At 46.3% G+C, this 22,500-nt stretch overlaps 1 protein-coding gene across 6 annotated transcripts in view; it reads left to right on the forward strand.

Annotated features, from left to right (window-relative positions):
- Nucleotides 1-22,500, forward strand: part of HFM1 (helicase for meiosis 1) — a 306,617-nt gene that overhangs the window by 217,960 nt on the left and 66,157 nt on the right. For all 6 annotated transcript variants that reach the window (XR_015059302.1, XR_015059303.1, XR_015059305.1 and 3 more), the window contains 6 exons: nt 14,173-14,306; nt 14,415-14,462; nt 14,604-14,681; nt 15,327-15,418; nt 15,625-15,731; nt 21,095-21,142. Coding sequence is in view for 1 of the 6 variants with exons in the window: in XM_085885562.1 (XP_085741688.1) it covers nt 14,173-14,306; nt 14,415-14,462; nt 14,604-14,681; nt 15,327-15,418; nt 15,625-15,731; nt 21,095-21,142 (507 nt within the window). In the remaining 5 variants the exon portion in view is untranslated. The remainder of the gene's footprint in view (nt 1-14,172; nt 14,307-14,414; nt 14,463-14,603; nt 14,682-15,326; nt 15,419-15,624; nt 15,732-21,094; nt 21,143-22,500) is intronic.

Raw genomic sequence — 22,500 nt, forward strand, 5'->3', positions numbered from 1 at the left:
CAGCGTGTACAAAATCACGGATTTTGTGCTTCAAAAACGGATCAAAAACGACACACGCCCACTTTTTGCCGTCCAATCGGTGAGCGAGGGGCGAATTGGCCCCGCCCCCAGGGCGATCGATATATGCAAATTTGTGGATCAAAAAGCCTTCACGCCCACTTTTTCTCGGGCCAATGGGGAGCGAGGTGAAAGGTCAAAGGGAGAGGGTCAAAGGCGAAGTTACGGGGGGATAAAAGGACGGTGTTCATCAGTCAAGGAGTCGGAACGAGAAGGAGTCGGAACGAGAAGGAGTCGGAACGAGAAGGAGAACGAAAAAGGAAAACGAAAAAGGAAAACGAAAAAGGAAAACGAAAAAGGAAAACGAGAACGAGAACGAGAACGAGAACGAGAACGAGAACGAGAAGGAGTCGGAACGGAGGGGACGAGTGTGGAAGTCTGGAGCCCGAAGCCTGCAGTGGCTGGAGAAGCTGAAGAGAGTCGGACGAGGGGGGTGCTCGCGTCGGTGCCGGGAGCTGCACGCCCGAGGGAGGCCGGCAGCGCGACCTGGCCGAGGTGGAGACGCACACCAGGGATAATAAAGATCCTCTATACCCCGAGCATCAGCAACCCCCTCCTGTTTCCCCCCGCGCTGAGATAGTGCGACCAAGGGGGCCCCGTTCCCACCCCCTACCAGACACCGTCCACGAGGCCCGCGGGTTGCGGGGCCATCGCCGCTCCGCGTCTCATCACCAGACGGGTAGGCCCGACCCGGTCTCGGCCTCAGGCCCGCCTCATTCTTGAGGGTATTTCTTTTCCTTGGTTTTGGGTATGTGTTGTCGGCGCCGTCTGTGAAGTAGAATTGTATAAGTGTTGCCGTGTGCTCGGTAGTCGGTATTAGCTCTGCACTGTGTTTTCACTTTTATGTTTGCTTTTTGTGTAAATGGAATTGTGTTTTCTTTTTTTGTGTGCATTTGGTGGAATTGTATTTGTGTGCTTCCCGTGTGCCGCGAATAAATGTGCTTTATTGTTGAACTGTTCTCCCGCTTCGCTTCGTCTTTTCCCCCATTGAACCCTCATCTTGCTTCACGTAAAGGGTTGGTAGTGGGCTGAATACGCCCGATAATTAATCGAACCGTCGAGGTCGACGATAACACCGCTCAGTTATTCTGATAGTACGGAACGGGTCGCTTAAGTGGCCCGTGTCCGAAGTCGACCTGCGGCGAGGTGCGATCGCCCGGTCTACCCTCCGCGTGGGTACTGAGGTAGGTCGAATTTGGCGAGCAACCCTATCCCACGCGGGGGCTGATTGGCTCGATCGCGGTGAGACCGAAAGGTCCACCCGTGACTGGTTCCCGGCGTTAGTCCGAGAGGGTCACGACTGGATTGTCCGTCCGGTGGGCGACGTTCCGCGATTCGAGTTACGTGGCCGTTCGCACGCCGGCGGGCGCGAAATCCGGCAACACTGGTGTCAGGTCGTGCGATACAAATTCATCGCCCTCCTCGCGGCACTGGTATTGGAGAGCGGGACAACAGGCTCTCCTGTCTCCGGCTAAATTCACGGGAATCGGTCCAGGGGTGAGAGAAGCGACCCCCGATTCCCTCCAAATTACGAGCGAGCAAATTAACCCTTCACGAGAAGCAAGATGGCGTCTCAAGGCGAGCGGGAGCCGGGGGTATTAGAAATGGATGTAGAATGTGTAGGATCCATGGTCCAGGATGGAATCCCCGAGCAGGAAATGTTGATTGTGCAGGAACACGGACTCGCCCAACTGAACCCAGGGCCCGAGGTGGGTGCGGCAGCGGCCGCGGTGTATGACACCTCCCCCCCCCTCTCCACCAAGACCCTTCCCCAACCCCTGCCGAAACGGCTCACTTGAGTGCATCCGACATGGCCCAGCTATTCACCATGCTGGCACAAATGAATGCGGCAATGACAAATTAAATGAAAAACGAAATGAAAGGCAATACACAACAAATAAACGAAAAGATGGATACAAAAATAAACGGAATGGAAGCAAACATGAAGGAGGAAATGAAAAAGTTCCGGGGTGAGACGCAGAACATGGGCAGATGCCTGCAGGCGGGCATGAAGGCCGTGACAACGGAAATAATAGTGGAGACAAGGGAGGTAAAGGGTGAAGAGTTGGCAGTGACGGTAGCCGGGAAGGGAACGATAGAGGAGAGACTGCACGGTGAGGACGGGGTAAGTGACGCACACACGGAGGTAGTGGAGGATAGTGAGGGTGAGCTGGCGGACTGGGTAGGGACCCAGTGCGAGCACCTGGATGGCCTCCTCCAGGAACGAGGGGAGGGAGTATGCCCCCTTGAGGTGAGTCACGACCAGGTGAGTTCGGTCGTGCTTTGCGAGGTTGAGGGGACGAGTGCTGTGGACGGGTGCACGGAAAGCTTGGGGGGTATAGAGGCCCCGGAGACCCTTGTGGGGACACGAATCCCCAGTGTGGTTGTCCCTGTGTGTGTGGTGCAAGGTGTGAGTGCGACCCCGTGTGTGAGTGGTGTGGTGGCGATGGTGCCGGAGTACGTGCTTCCCAGCACGCCGTGTGTGGATGAGGCACCGTGTGTGGAAGAGGCCGTGGGTGTGAGTGAAACGGCCTGTATGAGTGAGGCACCGCGGGTGAGTGCCCCCGCGTGTGTGAGTGAGGCACGGAGTGTGAGTGAGGCACCGCGGGTTAGTGCCCCCGCGTGTGTGGGTGAGGCACCGTGTGTGGAAGAGACCGCGTGTGTGAGTGTCGCCGTGTGTGTGAATGAGGCACCGCGGGTGAGTGCCCTCGCGTGTGTGAGTGAGGCACGGTGTATGAGTGAGGCACGAGTGAGTGGAAGGCCGCGAGTGCTTGGAGCCACGTGTGCGAATGAGGCACGCGTGAGTGAACGGCCGTATGCAAGGGAGACCGTGTGTGTGAGAGAGCGGTATGTGAGGGAGATGTCGGTTGGCATGCGGGAGCACGCAGCCGCGTCTCCCCGTGTGAATGTGATGGAGTGGACTGTGTGCGTCGTAACACGCAGGTGTGCGTGGGTTGAATGGCGACGACGACGACGACAGAAGAAAGAAAGCCGAGTAGCGGCTGTAGTTGTTTCGGGGACCGTGCCGGGTTCACCCAGCAGTGAGCACGCGGTCCGTGCTGTGCAACGCACGAGACCACCACGTGCTCGCTTGCGAGAGTGAAGTCCCGGTCCGGAAACGCACGCGGTGGATTTGCCGATCCCGCGGACGGACAAAGTTTAGGCAGGACTACGGATTTGGACCGGACGGGTTCTCCACGCGATCGTGTGTGTTAAGCTCCAACGGGCAAAGCACATGTGTTCGCGTGGGGAACCCCTCGAGACGTGGGGCTTGTGTTTTTTATGCGCACGGTGACGTCATGGCTGCACGTGTGGTTGGAATCCGGCAGGAGGGGTATCTCTGCCGGATGGTACCGTCCAAGGAGGGACGAGGTACACGTGCAGCTGCATGACGTCACGGGCAGGTGCAAAGTGCGCGAGTTGCCGCGCAGGTGCTGCGCATGGAAAAAAACAAAACAAAAAAAACAAGCCTCACTTTCGGGTGTACAGGATTCCTGGGCAAGGGGTGGAAGACCCCCTTGGCCTGGGCACAGGATGGAAACTAGTTAGGGGGAAGGGTTAGCTTAGTTAGACCGACTTCATGGGGCAGGGGTAAGTCCTCATGGAGTCCGTGGAATGGATTAGGTGGAGGGATTTAGTGAGCTTTAGGTTGGGAAATAAAATGGGATTATTTCGAGAACAGTGACAGACAGTGAATGTGTAGAGGGGACGTAGCTTAGCTACGTAGTGTTAAAAGGAACGTGCTTTAGTGTAAGGGACGACGTGGGAGCACGAGTTAGTTAGGGGATGTAGTTAGAAGGATGGCAGAGTTCAGCGGTGTGTGTGTTGAAGAGTTGTGGGTTGTGAGGTGAGTACATGTGCTTGGTGAGTGAGTGAGGCCAGCGGGTCTGTGTGTGTATGGAGCGAATGGGGAATGCATGGTGCGATGAGTGATTGGGGGGAGGAGTGACTCCCGCCCAAGGGACCCCCGGGGTCAGTGTAGAGTGAGTTAGGGGGTTAGTCAAATTGAAAAATGGAGGTCGTTTTGTTGTTGGTGGGAAAGTAGGCTCGAGACCCATTTGGAGGGGAGCAGGAGCCCTGTTGACGGGCTTGGGAGCGTGGCTGCGAAAGGTGAGTATCGCTGAGTGGGTACCCCGGGCACCAGGCTAGTCGGCCGCGGTAGGCCATGGGCCCATGGGGGGCCGGGATAGAGTAGTGGGCACGGGTGCGCCTGCTTGGTGCGGGGGGCCGGGGCGCCATTAGCCGCGTGGGCAGTGTTGTGGGCACGGGTGACCCTCGGAAAGGGGCCCGGGAGGCCGGCCTGCCACGTGTGCGTTACAGGGGAGGTGCCATGGGGGGCACTCCCCGGTGTTAGGGAGCTGGTAGGCTCGGAGGCAGTGTAGTGCCCGGGGGTGCCATAGCGGGAGATTCGGCAGAGGGTCGTGCCTGCCAAAGGGAGCCACGTGTCCCAGCCAGGAGACCGTGTGAGGGCACGGAGAGAAAATTGGGGGGCGAGGCCCGAAATTGTGAGGACACCAACACAGGCGACGGGAATCTGGGTTGTTAGAACCAATAGTTTAAGCGAGAGGCGCTTGTTGAAAGCCCCGGGGTAGTTTAACAGTTAAATGGTTAGGGTAGATTAGGAGATGTACCCCTTCGCACCATCCATCCCCTCGCTGTCGTTGTGGGCCGCTGGACCCACTCTGGGTTAGATCGCTGAACTCTGGGGAGGCCATTCTGAGGGTTGAGTTGGGCCTCGACACAGGACGTTAGCTCTCCCTTATTCCCCTCCGGGAAGGGAACGTAGGGGTTGGGAGTAGGCTAGGTGACAGGATAGGTTAGCCGAACAAGGACGATAAAGGGGGTTAGGGGACGATTTATAGTGGGGAAGTAAAAATAAAAACAACAAAAAAAAAGTTGGGGCTAAATTGGTTTTTCACAAATTAAGGGAGTGGGTATGTACAGTGACAGGCAAAGGCGATAGGTTGGGAGGGAGACAGGTAGGTAGGTCCGAGCCCGCCTTCCAAGTGGCCAGCACCACCACACTCCCTCCACCAACCTCCACTGAACGGCAAGAGCTGGCCAACTTCATCGGCTGGCCGTGTTTTGCTTCAAGGCGGAGGCCGGCCAACTTCATCGGCAGCTGTTGTTTTGCTGCAAGGCCTGTGCCATCGGCTGGCCGTGTTTTGCTTCAAGGCCTGTGCCGGCCAGTTCATCTGCCGGCTGTGTTTGCCTGCAGCGGCCTTCTTCTGTGGGCTGTGTTTGCCTGCTGCCTTTGCCATGCCATGCCCACTGCCCACATTCACCAGCCCCGTTCAAATTTTGCTTTGCCCCCCCCCCCTGTTCATTTCCATGTGCGCCAGGATCAAAGCAACAGTTTGCAAGCTGCGAGAACTGCCCTGTTGGCAGCTACAACACGGGCCTGCAGTGGCAGCCTGTGCACCGTGTTTTGCGTCCATCCATTCATCCATTCATTCGTTGTGCTCATTGCGTGTGCCACTTGAGCTGGCACGGAGACTACGTTTGTGCGGCCCATGCACCGTTGTGGTTCACTGCATTCAGTTCAAACCGTGCATCCATCCATTCGTTGTGTTCATTGCGTGTGCCACTTGAGCTGGCACGGAGACTACATTTGTGCAGCCCATGCACCGTTGTGGTTCACTGCGTTCAGTTCAAAAAGGGAAGGCCTTGGACTGCGTGTGAGCAGCCAGCCACGTTCCCTGTCACCTGCATTGTTTGAGCCAGAGACTGCATGTGGGCAGCCTGGCTCCCTGCTAACTGCTTTCTTTTTGCAGAGTTCAATGATCCTGGGCCATGGTTTAGTGTAAAATTTGTAAGTTAAGGTTAAGATGTACTGTACATATGAGTGCGCCCCCGGCATGTATGTCTTAGCGCCGGCAATTTTATTTAAGTCGTCCGTGTGAGTGAGTTTGTTTAGATAGTTACGCAGCCCTCAGGTTATTTATTTTGGGGACACGAATACCATGAATGTCGCACTCAGGGATCCGTAGGTAAAATGTACTAGGGGAAAACTACACATGATGGCACACGAAAATTTGACGACTCGGGACGAGTCTGTAAAAAGGGAAGGGGGTAGTGTTGTGGTTACCAAATTCGCAAACCACCATTCAGGTCCCTTAGGTGAGGTATCTCGGTAAGTGCATGTGTAGTTAGGCCCAAACCCGTTGTCTAGTGGGAATACATGTCATTTATACGTGCTGCGACTCTTCAGGATAGCCGTTTTTCTTTTACTATCTTTATTTTGGACCAACCACCAACCACAACGCCGCTTCACCACAACCGCCACGACCTTCCCGTCACACCTCGCAACCGTAGCATCGCCACCATTCTTGCCCCGCTGTGGGTACCGGTGTTGGACTCATGCAGAACGCGCGTCGAACAGCGTGTACAAAATCACGGATTTTGTGCTTCAAAAACGGATCAAAAACGACACACGCCCACTTTTTGCCGTCCAATCGGTGAGCGAGGGGCGAATTGGCCCCGCCCCCAGGGCGATCGATATATGCAAATTTGTGGATCAAAAAGCCTTCACGCCCACTTTTTCTCGGGCCAATGGGGAGCGAGGTGAAAGGTCAAAGGGAGGGGGTCAAAGGCGAAGTTACGGGGGGGATAAAAGGACGGTGTTCGTCAGTCAAGGAGTCGGAACGAGAAGGAGTCGGAACGAGAAGGAGTCGGAACGAGAAGGAGTCGGAACGAGAAGGAGTCGGAACGAGAAGGAGTCGGAACGAGAAGGAGTCGGAACGAGAAGGAGAACGAAAAAGGAGAACGAGAAGGAAAACGAGAAGGAAAACGAGAACGAGAACGAGAACGAGAAGGAGTCGGAACGGAGGGGACGAGTGTGGAAGTCTGGAGCCCGAAGCCTGCAGTGGCTGGAGAAGCTGAAGAGAGTCGGACGAGGGGGGTGCTCGCGTCGGTGCCGGTAGCTGCACGCCCGAGGGAGGCCGGCAGCGCGACCTGGCCGAGGTGGAGACGCACACCAGGGATAATAAAGATCCTCTATACCCCGAGCATCAGCAACCCCCTCCTGTTTCCCCCCCGCGCTGAGATAGTGCGACCAAGGGGGCCCCGTTCCCACCCCCTACCAGACACCGTCCACGAGGCCCGCGGGTTGCGGGGCCATCGCCGCTCCGCGTCTCATCACCAGACGGGTAGGCCCGACCCGGTCTCGGCCTCAGGCCCGCCTCATTCTTGAGGGTATTTCTTTTCCTTGGTTTTGGGTATGTGTTGTCGGCGCCGTCTGTGAAGTAGAATTGTATAAGTGTTGCCGTGTGCTCGGTAGTCGGTATTAGCTCTGCACTGTGTTTTCACTTTTATGTTTGCTTTTTGTGTAAATGGAATTGTGTTTTCTTTTTTTTGTGTGCATTTGGTGGAATTGTATTTGTGTGCTTCCCGTGTGCCGCGAATAAATGTGCTTTATTGTTGAACTGTTCTCCCGCTTCGCTTCGTCTTTTCCCCCATTGAACCCTCATCTTGCTTCACGTAAAGGGTTGGTAGTGGGCTGAATACGCCCGATAATTAATCGAACCGTCGAGGTCGACGATAACACCGCTCGGTTATTCTGATAGTACGGAACGGGTCGCTTAAGTGGCCCGTGTCCGAAGTCGACCTGCGGCGAGGTGCGATCGCCCGGTCTACCCTCCGCGTGGGTACTTAGGTAGGTCGAATTTGGCGAGCAACCCTATCCCACGCGGGGGCTGATTGGCTCGATCGCGGTGAGACCGAAAGGGGGTGAGACCGCCAACCGAAAGGTCCACCCGTGACTGGTTCCCGGCGTTAGTCCGAGAGGGTCACGACTGGATTGTCCGTCCGGTGGGCGACGTGCCGCGATTCGAGTTACGTGGCCGTTCGCACGCCGGCGGGCGCGAAATCCCCAACAATATATATATATATATATATATATATATATATATATATATATATATATATATATATATATATATATATATATATATATATATATATATATATATATATATATATACAGTGGGGTGAACAAGTATTTCATACACTGCCGATTTTGCAGGTTTTCCCACTTACAAAGCACGTCGAGGTCTTTAATTTTTATCATAGGTACACTTCAACTGTGAAAGACGGAATCACAAACAAAAATCCTGAAAATCACATTGTATGATTTTTAAATAATTAATTTGCATTTTATTGCATGAAATAAGTATTTGATCACCTACCAACCAGTAAGAATTCCAGCTCTCACAGACCTGTTGAAGTCATTCTCCAGTCATTCTCCAGTCATAGTCATTCTCCACTCATTACCTGTATTAACCGCACCTGTTTGAACTCGTTATCTGCATAAAAGACAGCTGTCCACACTCAATCAATCAGACTCCAACCTCTCCACAATGGGCAAGACCAGAGAGCTGTCTAAGGACATCAGGGACAAAATTGTAGACTTGCACAAGGCTGGGATGGGCTACAGGACAATAGGCAAGCAGCTTGGTGAGAAGGCAACAATTGTTGGCGCAATTATTAGAAAATGGAAGAAGTTCAAGATAACAGTCAATCTCCCTCGGTCTGGGGCTCCATGCAAGATCTCACCTCGTGGAGCCTCAATGATCATGAGAAAGGTGAGAGATCAGCCCAGAACTACACGGCAGGACCTGATCAATGACCTGAAGAGAGCTGGGACCACAGTATCAAAGAAAACCATAAGTAACACACTACGCCGTCATGGATTAAAATCCTGCAGCGCACGCAAGGTCCCTCTGCTCAAGCCAGCACATGTCCAGGCTCGTCTGAAGTTTGCCAATGACCATCTGGATGATCCAGAGGAGGAATGGGAGAAGGTCATGTGGTCTGATGAGACCAAAATAGAGCTTTTTGGTTTAAACTCCACTCGCCCTGTTTGGAGGAAGAAGAAGGATGAGTACAACCCCAAGAACACCATCCCAACCGTGAAGCATGGAGGTGGAAACATCATTCTTTGCGGATGCTTTTCTGCAAAGGGGACAGGACGACTGCACCGTATTGAGGGGAGGATGGATGGGTCCATGTATCGCGAGATCTTGGCCAACAACCTCCTTCGCTCAACAAGAGCATTGAAGATGGGGCGTGGCTGGGTCTTCCAGTATGACAACGACCCGAAACACACAGCCAGGGCAACTAAGGAGTGACTCCGTAAGAAGCATCTCAAGGTCCTGGAGTGGCCTAGCCAGTCTCCAGACCTGAACCCAATAGAAAATCTTTGGAGGGAGCTGAAAGTCTGTGTTGCCCAGCGACAGCCCCGAAACCTGAAGGATCTGGAGAAGATCTGTATGGAGGAGTGGGCCAAAATCCCTGCTGCAGTCTGTGGAAACCTGGTTAAGAACTTTAGGAAACGTCTGATCTCTGTAATTGCAAACAAAAGTTTCTGTACCAAATATTAAGTTCTGTTTTTCTGATGTATCAAATACTTATTTCATGCAATAAAATGCAAATTAATTATTTAAAAATCATACAATGTGATTTTCAGGATTTTTGTTTTAGATTCCACCTTTCACAGTTGAAGTGTACCTATGATAAAAATTACAGACCTCTACGTGCTTTGTAAGTGGGAAAACCTACAAAATCGGCAGTGCATCAAATACTTGTTCTCCCCACTATATATATATATATATATATATATATATATATATATATATATATATATATATATATATATATATATATATATATATATATATATATATATATATATATATATATATATATGTATGTCTTCTTCTTCTTCTTTCGGCTGCTCCCGTTAGGGGTCGCCACAGCGGATCATCCATATGATCCGCATAGTGATTTGGCACATGTTTTACGCCGGATGCCCTTCCTGACGCAACCCTGGTCGCCTCTTACGACACAGGGATATGGTACACCTATTTTAACCGTGGTATACACCGGCCCAGTATACTGGTACTCATTTCGCCAACCTCGGAAGGATGACATGCTGAGTCAACCCCCTGGTGTATTAATTCAGTGGCCCAACGGGGCTTGTACTCAGGACCTTTTGGATCCCAAGCCGCTGCCCAAACCACTGCGCCAACACCAGGCTTATATATATATATATATATATATATATATATATATATATATATATATATATATATATATATATATATATATATATATATATATATATATAAATAAATATATACATATTTTTGGTACTACAGAACTTTAATATGGATACAAACAAACACGACATAATAGTGACCGAAGCGTTTCGTGCTGCACTCTTCAGAGTCAAAATCACAGCAAGTAATGGATGAAGTGAAGGCACCTCCTTTATACGCAGGTCTCAATAAGGTAGACACTGATTGGTACCACCGTAATGATGTCACGGTTAATCCGATCGCCCATTGGTCGGCTCATCATCTTCACCTTGAGCTCCCATTGGCTGGAGCATAGTGCGTCGATGATTAACATTTGCAACCGCATCCTGGAGAGAGGGGGGATGGGTTTCCCCGAAGGTCCATTCACCATTTGTTACCGTATTTCCCTTGATCTTTCCATGCTGGAAGAGACACAGAGATCGTACAAATTCCTTTTGACGACATAATATTGGATCGGTGGTAAGGATGAAGGTTGCTTCCAACATACTTAAATGAAACGAGTTCTGACCTCGGCTCAATATCCTGAACATATCTGCATTGTACTGGTCTGCACAGATAGGGTTGGCAACCAGGTGCTGTGCAAAGATGAAGCAGGTCCAGTGGCTGGTGGTTGCTGGATATTTCTACATGCTCGCACTGGTTGTGTTCTAACATTCACAATCTTTCTTCGAATCACAAAGGGGACGTGTTGTTTGATCCGATCAGCCAATCTTCGTATTGTGCGGCCCACGTACCGAGCTTCACATCGGCACTTACACTCATAAATAACATTGCTGGTTTGTGAAGTGGGTAGCACATCCTTCTTGACTGACGTCAGCAAACGGCGAGAGGTAAAGATTACTCAGGGTTGCACAGCCAGAAACGTTTTGGATACAATAAGTTTGATTTGTACTTCAAACCTTCGTGATGAGGATGTCTATATCAGGATCCCCTGGATGACCTGTTTCGATATATATGTATATATTGCTATATATGGCTATATATGGCTATATATATATATATATATATATATATATATATATATGGCTATAGAAATATATATATATGGCTATAGAAATATATATATATATATATATTATATATATTATATACACACACACACACACACACACACACACACATATATATTGTTACGGTTGTGGGTGTAGATGGAGGAATTTCACAGGAAAGTTAGGATTTAATAAAGTTGTTTGGTCCGTGGATATGTAGGAGACATCTCGATGTAATTAAGTAGGGAAACTGTGAGCTTTAAGAGCAGCTTTTGGGTCGCTGATGACTTCGCATGATTCTAAGATTTTAATCGTTGGGCAATTATTTTCTTACATTTGAAACTCAAAATATGCTAAAATTAACTTTTAAGTCAAAACTTTTGTCAGTGATCGAAAAACAGACCAGAATTTACCGAAGATGCTATGATGTCACGTTCTCCGAAAACTTTGTGAACATTCAGAAACAGCGTGTGAACAATGGCGAGATGCGAATCAGAGAGTGATTTCAGCGGTGATGAAATTGAGTGTTTTCATTCCGATATTGCCTAGGACGAGTCAGAGGATGATGGGAATTTATACTATGGAGTTTCTGGCCCTGAGCCATGTAAATTTGAGCCACTTGCAAGTGCCAGAAAATGGCCTATTTAGTGTACAAGTGGCAGGACTGACTGCCTGACAGTTCACACTGACAGACTCCCACCACCAGACAGATTGGTTTGTAGATTTTCATTTTGGTGTTCGATGCATAAAATAATGTAAATTTTGATTCATCTGTGACTTGATATAATATAATTTTTAACCCTCTAGTCCAGCGTTTCTCAACCTTTTTACCCTTGTGGAACCCTTGAAATAGGTTTCATGTCTCAGGGAACCCCTGCATAAAAAAAATTATTATATTCCATTATTAATATCTAGCTCTTTTATATTTTTATCGTAGTTCACGTGGTAAACATAATATTTTTTTTTCGGATACCTGGTTTAAGGAAAAAATGACCCCCTTTTTGTCAAATTTATTGGCAATGAAAAAAAAACATACTGCTCGTTTATGAGACCTCACACCGAGGTTTTAATTCACAAAAAAAAAATTTTTTTTGGTTTGAAAACGTCATTTTTGAAAGTGTTTGTCAACCCCGAGTCTGTTTGACAATTAAAAAAACACACCTCATGTAACTTGATCAACAAAACTTAAACAAATAATGCTGAAGCAATAAAGGTAAACAGAAGAACTAACCTTGAGAGAGAGAGACTTCGCGCTAGGAAGCACAGAGAAGATAGATGGACACCGTGCATGCATCCCGTACTTGAGTCAGTCACTCAATGATACATGAATCCGCTGCGTACTGGACGTCCACTAACCAGTGAGGGCGGTTTCATACTGGCTCCATATAGACATCGTTAAATACATTCCCTATGGTTGTTATAATTGTAAATAATACAAGAGGTTGAAGCCTCTATTATAATAACCAAGGAGTTTGCAACAATATGCCGTACGTGTATAGTAAAATTACGAATATTAAATCAAACAAAAACTACTCAAAAATACATTAGCCTATTTATTACTGTTTCTCGCGGAACCCCTAGCGACCTCTTGCGGAACCCTAGGGTTCCGGGGAACCCCGGTTGAGAAACACTGCTCTCGTCACTCAAGAGTCAGAAATAGAATGAATCAATAATGGACCCAAATATATTATACACCGTAGCCTTGGCGTTGAAGTCTTTCTGACAGCTGAGCTTGACCCCAGTGAAAGTAAACAGTTAGAACAAACCCCAACTTTCAAGAGACTGTTGTGGCATATAAATACCAAAACATGTTTAGCCTCATTGGGAAATATTCTACCAAATTTAGAAAAAAAAGTGGAAAATTGATCATTTTTTTTTTACAATTGAAATGAAATATCAAAAATAAGTTGATTTGTTGAGAAATTTTTTTCATGCTTGTGTTTTTCAGAAAGATTATTTATGTGTTTTTCCATGTACTCTTTCAGAATACATTTCAAGGTTTTTCTCACTTAAACTCAACAATTGATTCTGTGACAGAGCAGTATCTGGAGAACTTGTCAACCAACAACTCATATTCACAGAGTGGTGATCATATGTGTTTATGCCTTCATAATCCTCGGCTGTGAAATAGTCACCACAAATGACAAGTCTATCCAAAGGGTCCTCTTTACCCGTTTTCTTTGGGGGAAAATTCACCCATTTTGTTTGTCCAAATCTTATCCACTGCGGACGAATGTTTGATTTCTTCGGGAATCGGTGCGAGCGATTACCCATTTTCCAGCCATTTTCGTAAAACATGACGACACACGTACGAGGCATGATTTACAAATATCCAAATAACTTTGTTCTACAATAATTCAAAATAAAAAAGAATACTATAGACAGTTGCAAGATCAAAAAAAGCAAAAGAACGGCCCGCTGAACTGGACACTTCTTCAATGAGCGAGTGAGCGTCCGCTTTGTTTTGAGAACGTGACGTCACCATCCATATATGGCATGCGGCTGTTTTTTTTTCAACAGCCTCGAGAAATAACAACTTTGGAGTTAAATTTCATTAATTTTCCCAATAGTTAGGCAACCACAATAGTTTGCATCGAACTATTTAATGCACATATAATCACATTGATAAATTTTTTAGAACATGTTTGGTGACCCGCAACCTGCTCTTTAAGTGTTTGTTTTGTGTCACCACACAAGGGGTGGTGCGGAGTCATTTGGATAGGGATTCTGGAGAAGTTCCCCCAGTATGTAATTGCCCCCTGTGACTTATCTCCATGTTTTTGGATTACAAACCATGGAAGAATTGTGTTTTTATAACCTGACCAAGTAGGCCAGAAACCCTGCTTCCAAGGGTGACAGACACCCAAACCATTTAATTACACCAAGTCTGGTTACTTGACATTTTCTGCTTAGTCATTTTCTTTTTGTCTCCATGAATTTCAGTATTTCCTCACTATAAATGCATGTTTTTTTTATGTTAGCTCAAAAGCACCAGGATGTCTGAATCTGCTTTTTCCCTTTGCACGTAGCCTACATAAGAACCTGACTGAACATTTGAATGCAGAGATTGTCCTGCTGACCATTACAAATACTTCTGTTGCCCTGGCATGGCTTCATTCGACTTTGCTTTACATCCGTGCTTTGAAGAACCCACAGTACTATGGTGTGATTTTAAACGTACTAAAAATATTATATTGACTTTTTGAATGCATGGAATCAAATGCAGAGTACTTGCTCTATATAAATGCAATGCCTTGCTATTTTTATTCAGGGTTTCATCCTGACTTGGACAAGCTTTTAATAGAAAAACAACTTCAAGGTGATTGTGTACTTTCAGTGGAAACGAGAGCAAGTGGATTAATTTTAACTCTAATGTTTTTGTAGTGTGTACTTTTTAAAATTACCCTTTGCTCTTTAAAATGATCGCATTTACTTCAAGAGCTCTGGTTATTGTTTGTAGATTTGTGTCTGCGAAACTTGAAGGATTTGTCTGATGCTTTGCTGATTAATATGGACAAAGAAGTTATCAAACCAACTGGTAAGGAAGTTGTTTCATTTATTACCTCTGCCACCGAAGGTGGATGGAGGTTATGTTTTCACCCCTGTCTTTGTTTGTCTGTGAGCAGTAGAATATCTCAAAAACTTGTGGACGGATTCAGAAGAAACTTGGTGGACATGTTGGGTGTGTCATAAGGAATAATTGATAAGGTTTTGGTGACGATCGGGATCCGGATCTGGATGCGAGGATTTTAACAGTGATTCTTCACCATTGAGAGATCTCAATAAATTTCAACATCTCAATAAATTCCCGACAGATTATAATACAACATCTCAATAAATTCCCGACAGATTATGACAAAACTTGGTGGATGAGTTGAATAGGTGACAAGAAGAAACTGATTAGATTTTGGTTGAGGTCTGGATTCAGATCCAGCCTATAAGTGGGATACAAAACGTAGCCAGGCAGAGGTATGCACTCTACCTAGTGCCATTCGAGTTTTTACAAGTTGTGTTTTGCTTTCGTTTTCATTTTCTTTATTGGAAGAGTGCAAGGATGACTGTTTTAAATGCATTTTCTTTTGCCCTTTGAAAAAAGGTTATATTAAATTTTTGTTTCCTGTATTCACACATTTCCTATCATAAGAAGTTACTCAAGCAAAGGAGGCACTCGTTGTTGTTTCAGAGAATGGACGGTTGATGGCAGGTTACTGCATTTCATTTGAAACGATGAAAATGTTTGGCACTCTGAATGAATCTGAAACACTGCAGGAAATGGCAAGTATTGTTCCTGGACATATTCGTGAATTGTACATAATGAAAATGTATTGTGTTTCTCCATTCTCAATGAACATATATGCGAGGCCAAACATTGCAAAAATTTCAGCAGCCTTATTGAATGTTTTTTTATTTTTAATGCAACTCATTTTTTCATTTACATTTTATAGTTGCTTTTGTTATTTGACCAAAGCTGTGTCTGACAGATAACGCTGTTTTCTACGAGTCAAGAATTTAGCGACATACAGCTTAGAGTAAGTGAGAAAAGAGCTCTAAATGCTTTGAATGCAAGCAAAACCCACAGCACTATCAGGTACATCGAATGGCTGAAGTATACAATTTAATTTAAGCGATTTTGAAATGGTGGTCTAAGACAGTAGCCCTCGTACCTGATGATCATTTTAAGTCAACACTGATGTGGGAATCCGATTTATTGATTACTAGCAGGGTTTACCCAGCATTGCCCAGTGCTGTTCTTATCCTGATGGAATTTTGAAAAAAAACAAGTTTTGTTTTCCTTTTTTTGTGGGGGGGCTCAAACACTTCCCTACACCCACTAAGGAATGGGGCCAGGGATCACATAGCTACAAAGCTACATAGCTACAACGGCTGAGGCACAACAAAGCGATTTAAAAAAAAAAATAAAATCCCCGAAAATCGATCTTTTTTTTCTTCTCAAAATTTTCAATTTTTTGTTTTTTGTCTAAAACACTCCACGACACTCACTGATGAGCCTCTGAAAGTTTGACGAAGATCCGTTTCGTCATCTCTGAAAAATATGTTGACACAGACAGACAGATAGACATCTATCTCATTTGGTGTAGATACTAGCAAAGTACCCGCCCATTGGCGGGTACAGTTTTCTGTTGAATGGCGTTGGTCCCGTCTCGATCGGATGAAATTGAGAAATTGACGTTATCCGGTGACCTTTACCCCTTGACCTTTGACCTTAACCTTGATCGCCTTATGTCCGTTCCCAAGGATCACATATGCCAAGTTTCATCTCATTCTATCCAACGGTTTGGCTGTCTATATAGGACAAACAAACATGAAAAATTGACGTTTTAGTCAATTAATGACATGATAACTCAAAAACCGGAAGTCGGAAGTGAATGTCGTCAATCAACTGTCATTTAATTTTGATTATCTGTCGAATGGCGTTGGTCCCGTCTCGATCAGATGAAATTGAGAAATTGAAGTTACCCGGTGACCTTGACCCCTTGACCCCGTGACCTTTGACCTTGAACTTGACCCCCCCCCCCACCCATGTCTGTTCTCATGTCCCAAGGATTACTCATGCCAAGTTTCATCTCATTCCATCCAACGGTTCGGCCGCCTATAAAGGACGAACAAACAAACAAACAAACACACATACATACAAACATATTCTATTTTTTAGTATAGTAGACTAGACAGTACCCGCCCGTAGGGTGGTGAGGGAATGAGGTTGGAGGGAATGGAAAGGCAGTGTTAGGGTTAGGGTTGGGGTTAGGGTTAGCTGTTACGGTTAGGGTTAGATAACCCTAACCCTAACAGCTAACCCTAACCCTAACCCCTAGATAACCCTAACCCTAACAACTAACCCTAACCCTAACCCCAACAGCTTAGGTATCTCATTGTATCCAACGGTTTGGCCATCGAAAATGGACAAACAAACATGAAAAATTGACGTTTTAGTCAATTTAGGACGTCATAACTCGAAAACCGGAAGTCGGAAGTGAATGTCGTCAATCAACTGTCATTTAATTTTGATTATCTGTCGAATGGCGTTGGTCCCATCTCGATCGGATGAAATTGACCCGGTAACCTTGACCCCGTGACCTTCAACGTTGAACTTGACCCCCCCCCCCATGTCCGTTCGCATGTCCCAAGGATCACTCATGCCAAGTTTCGTCTCATTCCAACCAACGGTTCGGCCGCCGATAAAGGACGAAAAACAAACAAACACACACACATACAAACATTCTATTTTTTAGTATAGTTCTCGCAAAGTACCCGCCCATGGGTGGGTACAGTTATCTGTTGAATAGCGTTGGTCCCGTCTCGATCGGATGAAATTGAGAAATTGACGTTATCCGGTGACCTTGACCCCGTGACCTTTGACCTTGACCTTGGTCCCCTTATGTCCGTTCCCAAGGATCACATATGCCAAGTTTCATCTCATTCTATCCAACGGTTTGGCCATCTATAAAGGACAAACAAACATGAAAAATTGACGTTTTAGTCAATTTATGACGTCATAACTCGAAAACCGGAAGTGAATGTCATCAATCAACTGCCATTAATTTTGATTATCTGTCGAATGGCGTTGGTACTGTCTTGATCGGATGAAATTGAGAAATTGAAGTTACCCGGTGACCTTGACCCCTTGACCCCGTGACCTTTGACCTTGAACTTGACCCCCCCTCCCCCCATGTCGTTCTCATGTCCCAAGGATCACTCATGCCAAGTTTCATCTCATTCCATCCAACGGTTCGGCCGCCGATAAAGGACGAAAAACAAACAAACACACACACATACAAACATTCTATTTTTTAGTATAGTTCTCGCAAAGTACCCGCCCATGGGTGGGTACAGTTATCTGTTGAATAGCGTTGGTCCCGTCTCGATCGGATGAAATTGAGAAATTGACGTTATCCGGTGACCTTGACCCCGTGACCTTTGACCTTGACCTTGGTCCCCTTATGTCCGTTCCCAAGGATCACATATGCCAAGTTTCATCTCATTCTATCCAACGGTTTGGCCATCTATAAAGGACAAACAAACATGAAAAATTGACGTTTTAGTCAATTTATGACGTCATAACTCGAAAACCGGAAGTGAATGTCATCAATCAACTGCCATTAATTTTGATTATCTGTCGAATGGCGTTGGTACTGTCTTGATCGGATGAAATTGAGAAATTGAAGTTACCCGGTGACCTTGACCCCTTGACCCCGTGACCTTTGACCTTGAACTTGACCCCCCCTCCCCCCATGTCGTTCTCATGTCCCAAGGATCACTCATGCCAAGTTTCATCTCATTCCATCCAATGGTTCGGCCGCCTATAAAGGACGAACAAAAAAACAAACAAACACATAAACATACAAACATATTCTATTTTTTTAGTATAGTCGATAGTAGATTTGATGACATTTTCCCCCTCTACATGTTCACCATCTCAAAATATTTATGAAATTTGCATGGCCTAATTCCATCTCACCCCTGGATTGTCCATACAGAATATACTGACTTTTCCTACAGGTTACACTGCAGTTGTCACACTCAGCCGAAATAAATAAAAAACATTTGTGAAAAACCTCGACATTTGAAAGATTTGAATTTCAGTTTTTATGCGTTTTATCTATTTATCATTATCTAAACAACTGATGCCAATGATAATGATGAAGGGGTTCCCAGAAATGCTTACATTTATGTTTGTATCGAGCACAGATACTTGCAATAATATCACCTTCCAAAGTATTGATAACGAATTTTTTTTTTCCAGCGGATGACTTTCATGCAAATGTTTTTTTTTTTTTTTTTTTTTTTTTTTTTTTGTATACCTTGGTCGAGGCTCGTATGAGAGCTAACACACAACTCACAGCAAGGGGGCATGAGACAAGAGGGGCGGGAGTGGAAGGGACAAAACAGTGGGGAACAGACACATTAGGTGAACTGTGGAAGGGAGAGGGATGGGGATGGGACGGGGAACATGGCGAAGAGAAGATGGACATTACAGGGACTTTCAGGAAGGAAAGCAGGGGAATTGAAGGAGGTGGGCTTGGGTGGATTATCGGGGGTAGAAAAGATCGAGGATTTGGATGGGGGAAGATAAGAGGTGGTGGTGAACAGCTGTTTTGAAAGCCTGGAGGGAAGAATGGGAAAGAATAGAGTGAGGAAGTTTATTCCAAAGGCGGGAAAAAAGAGGAATGAAAGAGTGAAGATGAGCAGCGATTCGTGATTTTGGTAGTTTTACCAGAAGGGGGTTGTTGGCGGACCTTGAGCACCCTGTGGAAATGTGGTGGGGACAAATCGCAGAGAGAGCAGGGGGGGCAAGGCTGGAGAGGAGTCGGTAGAAGACAGAAAGACCACCGACCAACCTGCGGTGATTGAGTGAGAGGCCCAAAGACTCAGCTTCATTGCGGGAGATGCCGATGATCTTAAATGCCCTCGTTTCGACAGCGTGAATCCGAGAAAGGTGGGAGGCAGGAGCACCAGCCCAGAGGGGAGAGCAGTACTCCATCAGGCTACGGACAAAAGCTTTGTAAGTGGTCAGGAGCTCAAGAGGGCCGAGGAAGGACTTTGCACGACGGAGGATTCCCAGTCGGCGACTGGTTTTTGAGGCGAGGTTGGAAATGTGACTTTCCCAGGAAAGGTCATGGCAGATAGTGAGACCCAGAGGCTTGAAAGAAAAGACTTCTTCCAGAGGATTGTTGAGAAAGTGGATGGGGAGGTTTTCTAAACGGTCCTTTCGAAGAGACATAGTGAGAGTCTGAGATTTGTCCGGATTGAAAGACATGTTCCATGTGTTGGACCAGTTTGTGATTTTATCCAGATCTGCAGTGAGCGAAGAAGCTGCTGCTTGCCGGTCTGAGGGATGACAGATGGTACGGCAGAGGGTGGAGTCGTCGGCAAAGAGAAATAGAGGATTTTCCAGAGAGTCCGAGAGATCATTGATGAAAATCAGAAAAAGAACAGGGCCCAGAACGCTACCTTGAGAAACTCCAGCCTGCACAGGAAGAGGGGATGAAAGAACTCCATTTAGGGCCACACGTTGACTGCGACAGGAGAGGAAGTCTGCGAGCCGTGAGTGGAGATGGCCTTGAATACCATGGGAAGAGAGTTTGGTGAGTAGTGCAGGGTGCCAGACTGTGTCAAAAGCACGTGATATGTCCAGGGATATGGCTCGGATTTCCTGTCTGGCATTGAGGACCTCCATCCATTGATGGGAGAGCAGAAGCAGCATATCCAGGGTAGAGTGACCTGGTCTGAAACCAAATTGATGATTGGAAATCAAGCCATTGGAGAAGAGGAAGGATTTCATGTCTGAAGCGATGATGGATTCCATAACCTTGCTGATGTTTGGGAGAAGGCTGATTGGAATGTTCCCCTTGTTGCACCAAGGTTAGTTCAAGCTTAAAGCCAAGATGCATGAATGTATTGTATTTGGATGACAGCAAAGATCGTGCAATCTTTCACCAATTAGGTGATTCAATTACCAGAAATTTGTCACAAATGTGCACCTCATTGATGACGATACTGTTAAGTGTCACAGAAACCAGTTTTATTTGATACTAAACAGCGTCCACAAGTGAGTGATGACAGTGGGAAAAATAACAAATGCCATGGTACAAGGTCATTAGGGGTCATACTTGCAAATATGACATGGGTAAATAAACGAGCCTTCATCTGTGTCATTGTTGGTTGCAATCTCCTTAGATGTATATCAAAAGTTCTGCTCCCCTCCCCCACATCCCCTCCCCTCCCCCCCTCCCATTCGCTCTGGCTTAAAGTAATCATTGTTTCTTGTGTAAATCTTTGTGACATTTGCCTTTGAAATTAAATGCATAATTATTTCTGTCATCAGGGAAAATGCAAAATGATTATGACTGAAATGACGTTTTTTTTTTTTTTTTTTTAGAGTACTTCTTTGGGATACGATGATTCTTGTAATACTCGTGCTTCGCTTTGCAGGTTCCCATTGTCAGGAAAAATTAAATCTGGCAGCATGAAAGTGAACTGGTAAACTCCAAAATTATTTCCATATTTTATGCTGTACTTCTTGTGCTTGTACCTGTGGAGGTGGGGCAAATTTATTTTGTGCCTATGGCCAGTTATACCCCTCCTCCAGCATGGGTCAGTTAATTATGTGCACTGTGCTACACTTACAAACAAAAATTGCAGGTTATTTTCCCATCCTTGCTGGGGAGGGAGTAAATGGTGGAATTATTTTGCGCCCATGATCTGACGATGGGTAGCCCAAGCCCGTTTGCAAAAATTGGTGGAGATCCGCTGATAGTTGAGCAAATTGTATTGGCCATCTGTGAAAAAATTGCTTACCAAAAAATTTCTTCACTAATGTATTCATCCAGGTATCTACTAACACCTATCAATTAGTGCAAACGCAAATCCTTGTGGAAAATTCTGGGGAGCCAATCAAAGTTCGGGTGCTCAGAGGGCCTGCGCGAAAAAATCGGAAAAATTAACTTTTGCCAATATTGACTTGTGGGATGTCTAACTAGGGGTTTTTTGGGGTGCTGAATTGATTCCAACCATTAGATTTGAGGAAAAATGAATCCCTGGCCATAAAATATTGATATGATACATTTTTACATATATCAGACTGTGTTTTGCGCTCATGTGGCTCAATTGATTCAGATTGTTAGGGAGCAAGGCTGTATGTACAGCAGATGCATCAGTGACAGGAGAGTCCCATGTTCCAGGAAACTCCATCCAAGTTCACTTTGTACGGCAACCATGCAGTCAGGTTCTCAGACCCTGAATGGTCCGGCACATGGACCGATATCACGATAGAAACCACACTCATGCGTGAGGCAAAATCCTCCAGTGGTCTAAACAGAGGCCGCTTTCGGAATGAGTCTTCTCATAAGTCTTGGGTTCAGACTCTGAACCACTTCTCGTTCATTCACCAAGAGCTAGAAAGAAGCATGGTCAAATGTGGGGTACCTGTCCACACCGACGTTAAAAAGCCTAAATGAAGAGAGATAACGATGCTGTCAACACCATAGTTGGGTGGTTGGACGAAGTCAACCCTTTCAATGCCACACGGGACAAGAAGACTCTGGTGTCCTTCTCAACTCGGTTCAGCAGCACTCCCGAAGACCAAGTCAACGCTGATCAAGCAGAAGAAGTTGGCAGAGCCATACAGGCTAAGATGGATGGGAAAACTGTTGTGGATGCAATGGTAACCAAACACAAGGTCAAATCACTTGCAAGCCTCAGATCTGGACCCAAAGTCAATGGCGAGAAGCTGGTCATTGACTCACTGAAGCTATTCAACCGCCTCATTGTCATCAGTGAGCGTGAAGTCAAGACCAAAGAAGCTCTGCACTTTGAGTTGACGCCAAAACCGATGTCTC

Source organism: Eptatretus burgeri, chromosome 6 (assembly GCF_056783735.1).
Source record: "Eptatretus burgeri isolate ZD-2024b chromosome 6, Ebu_testis_v1, whole genome shotgun sequence".
Lineage (NCBI taxonomy): Eukaryota > Metazoa > Chordata > Myxini > Myxiniformes > Myxinidae > Eptatretus > Eptatretus burgeri.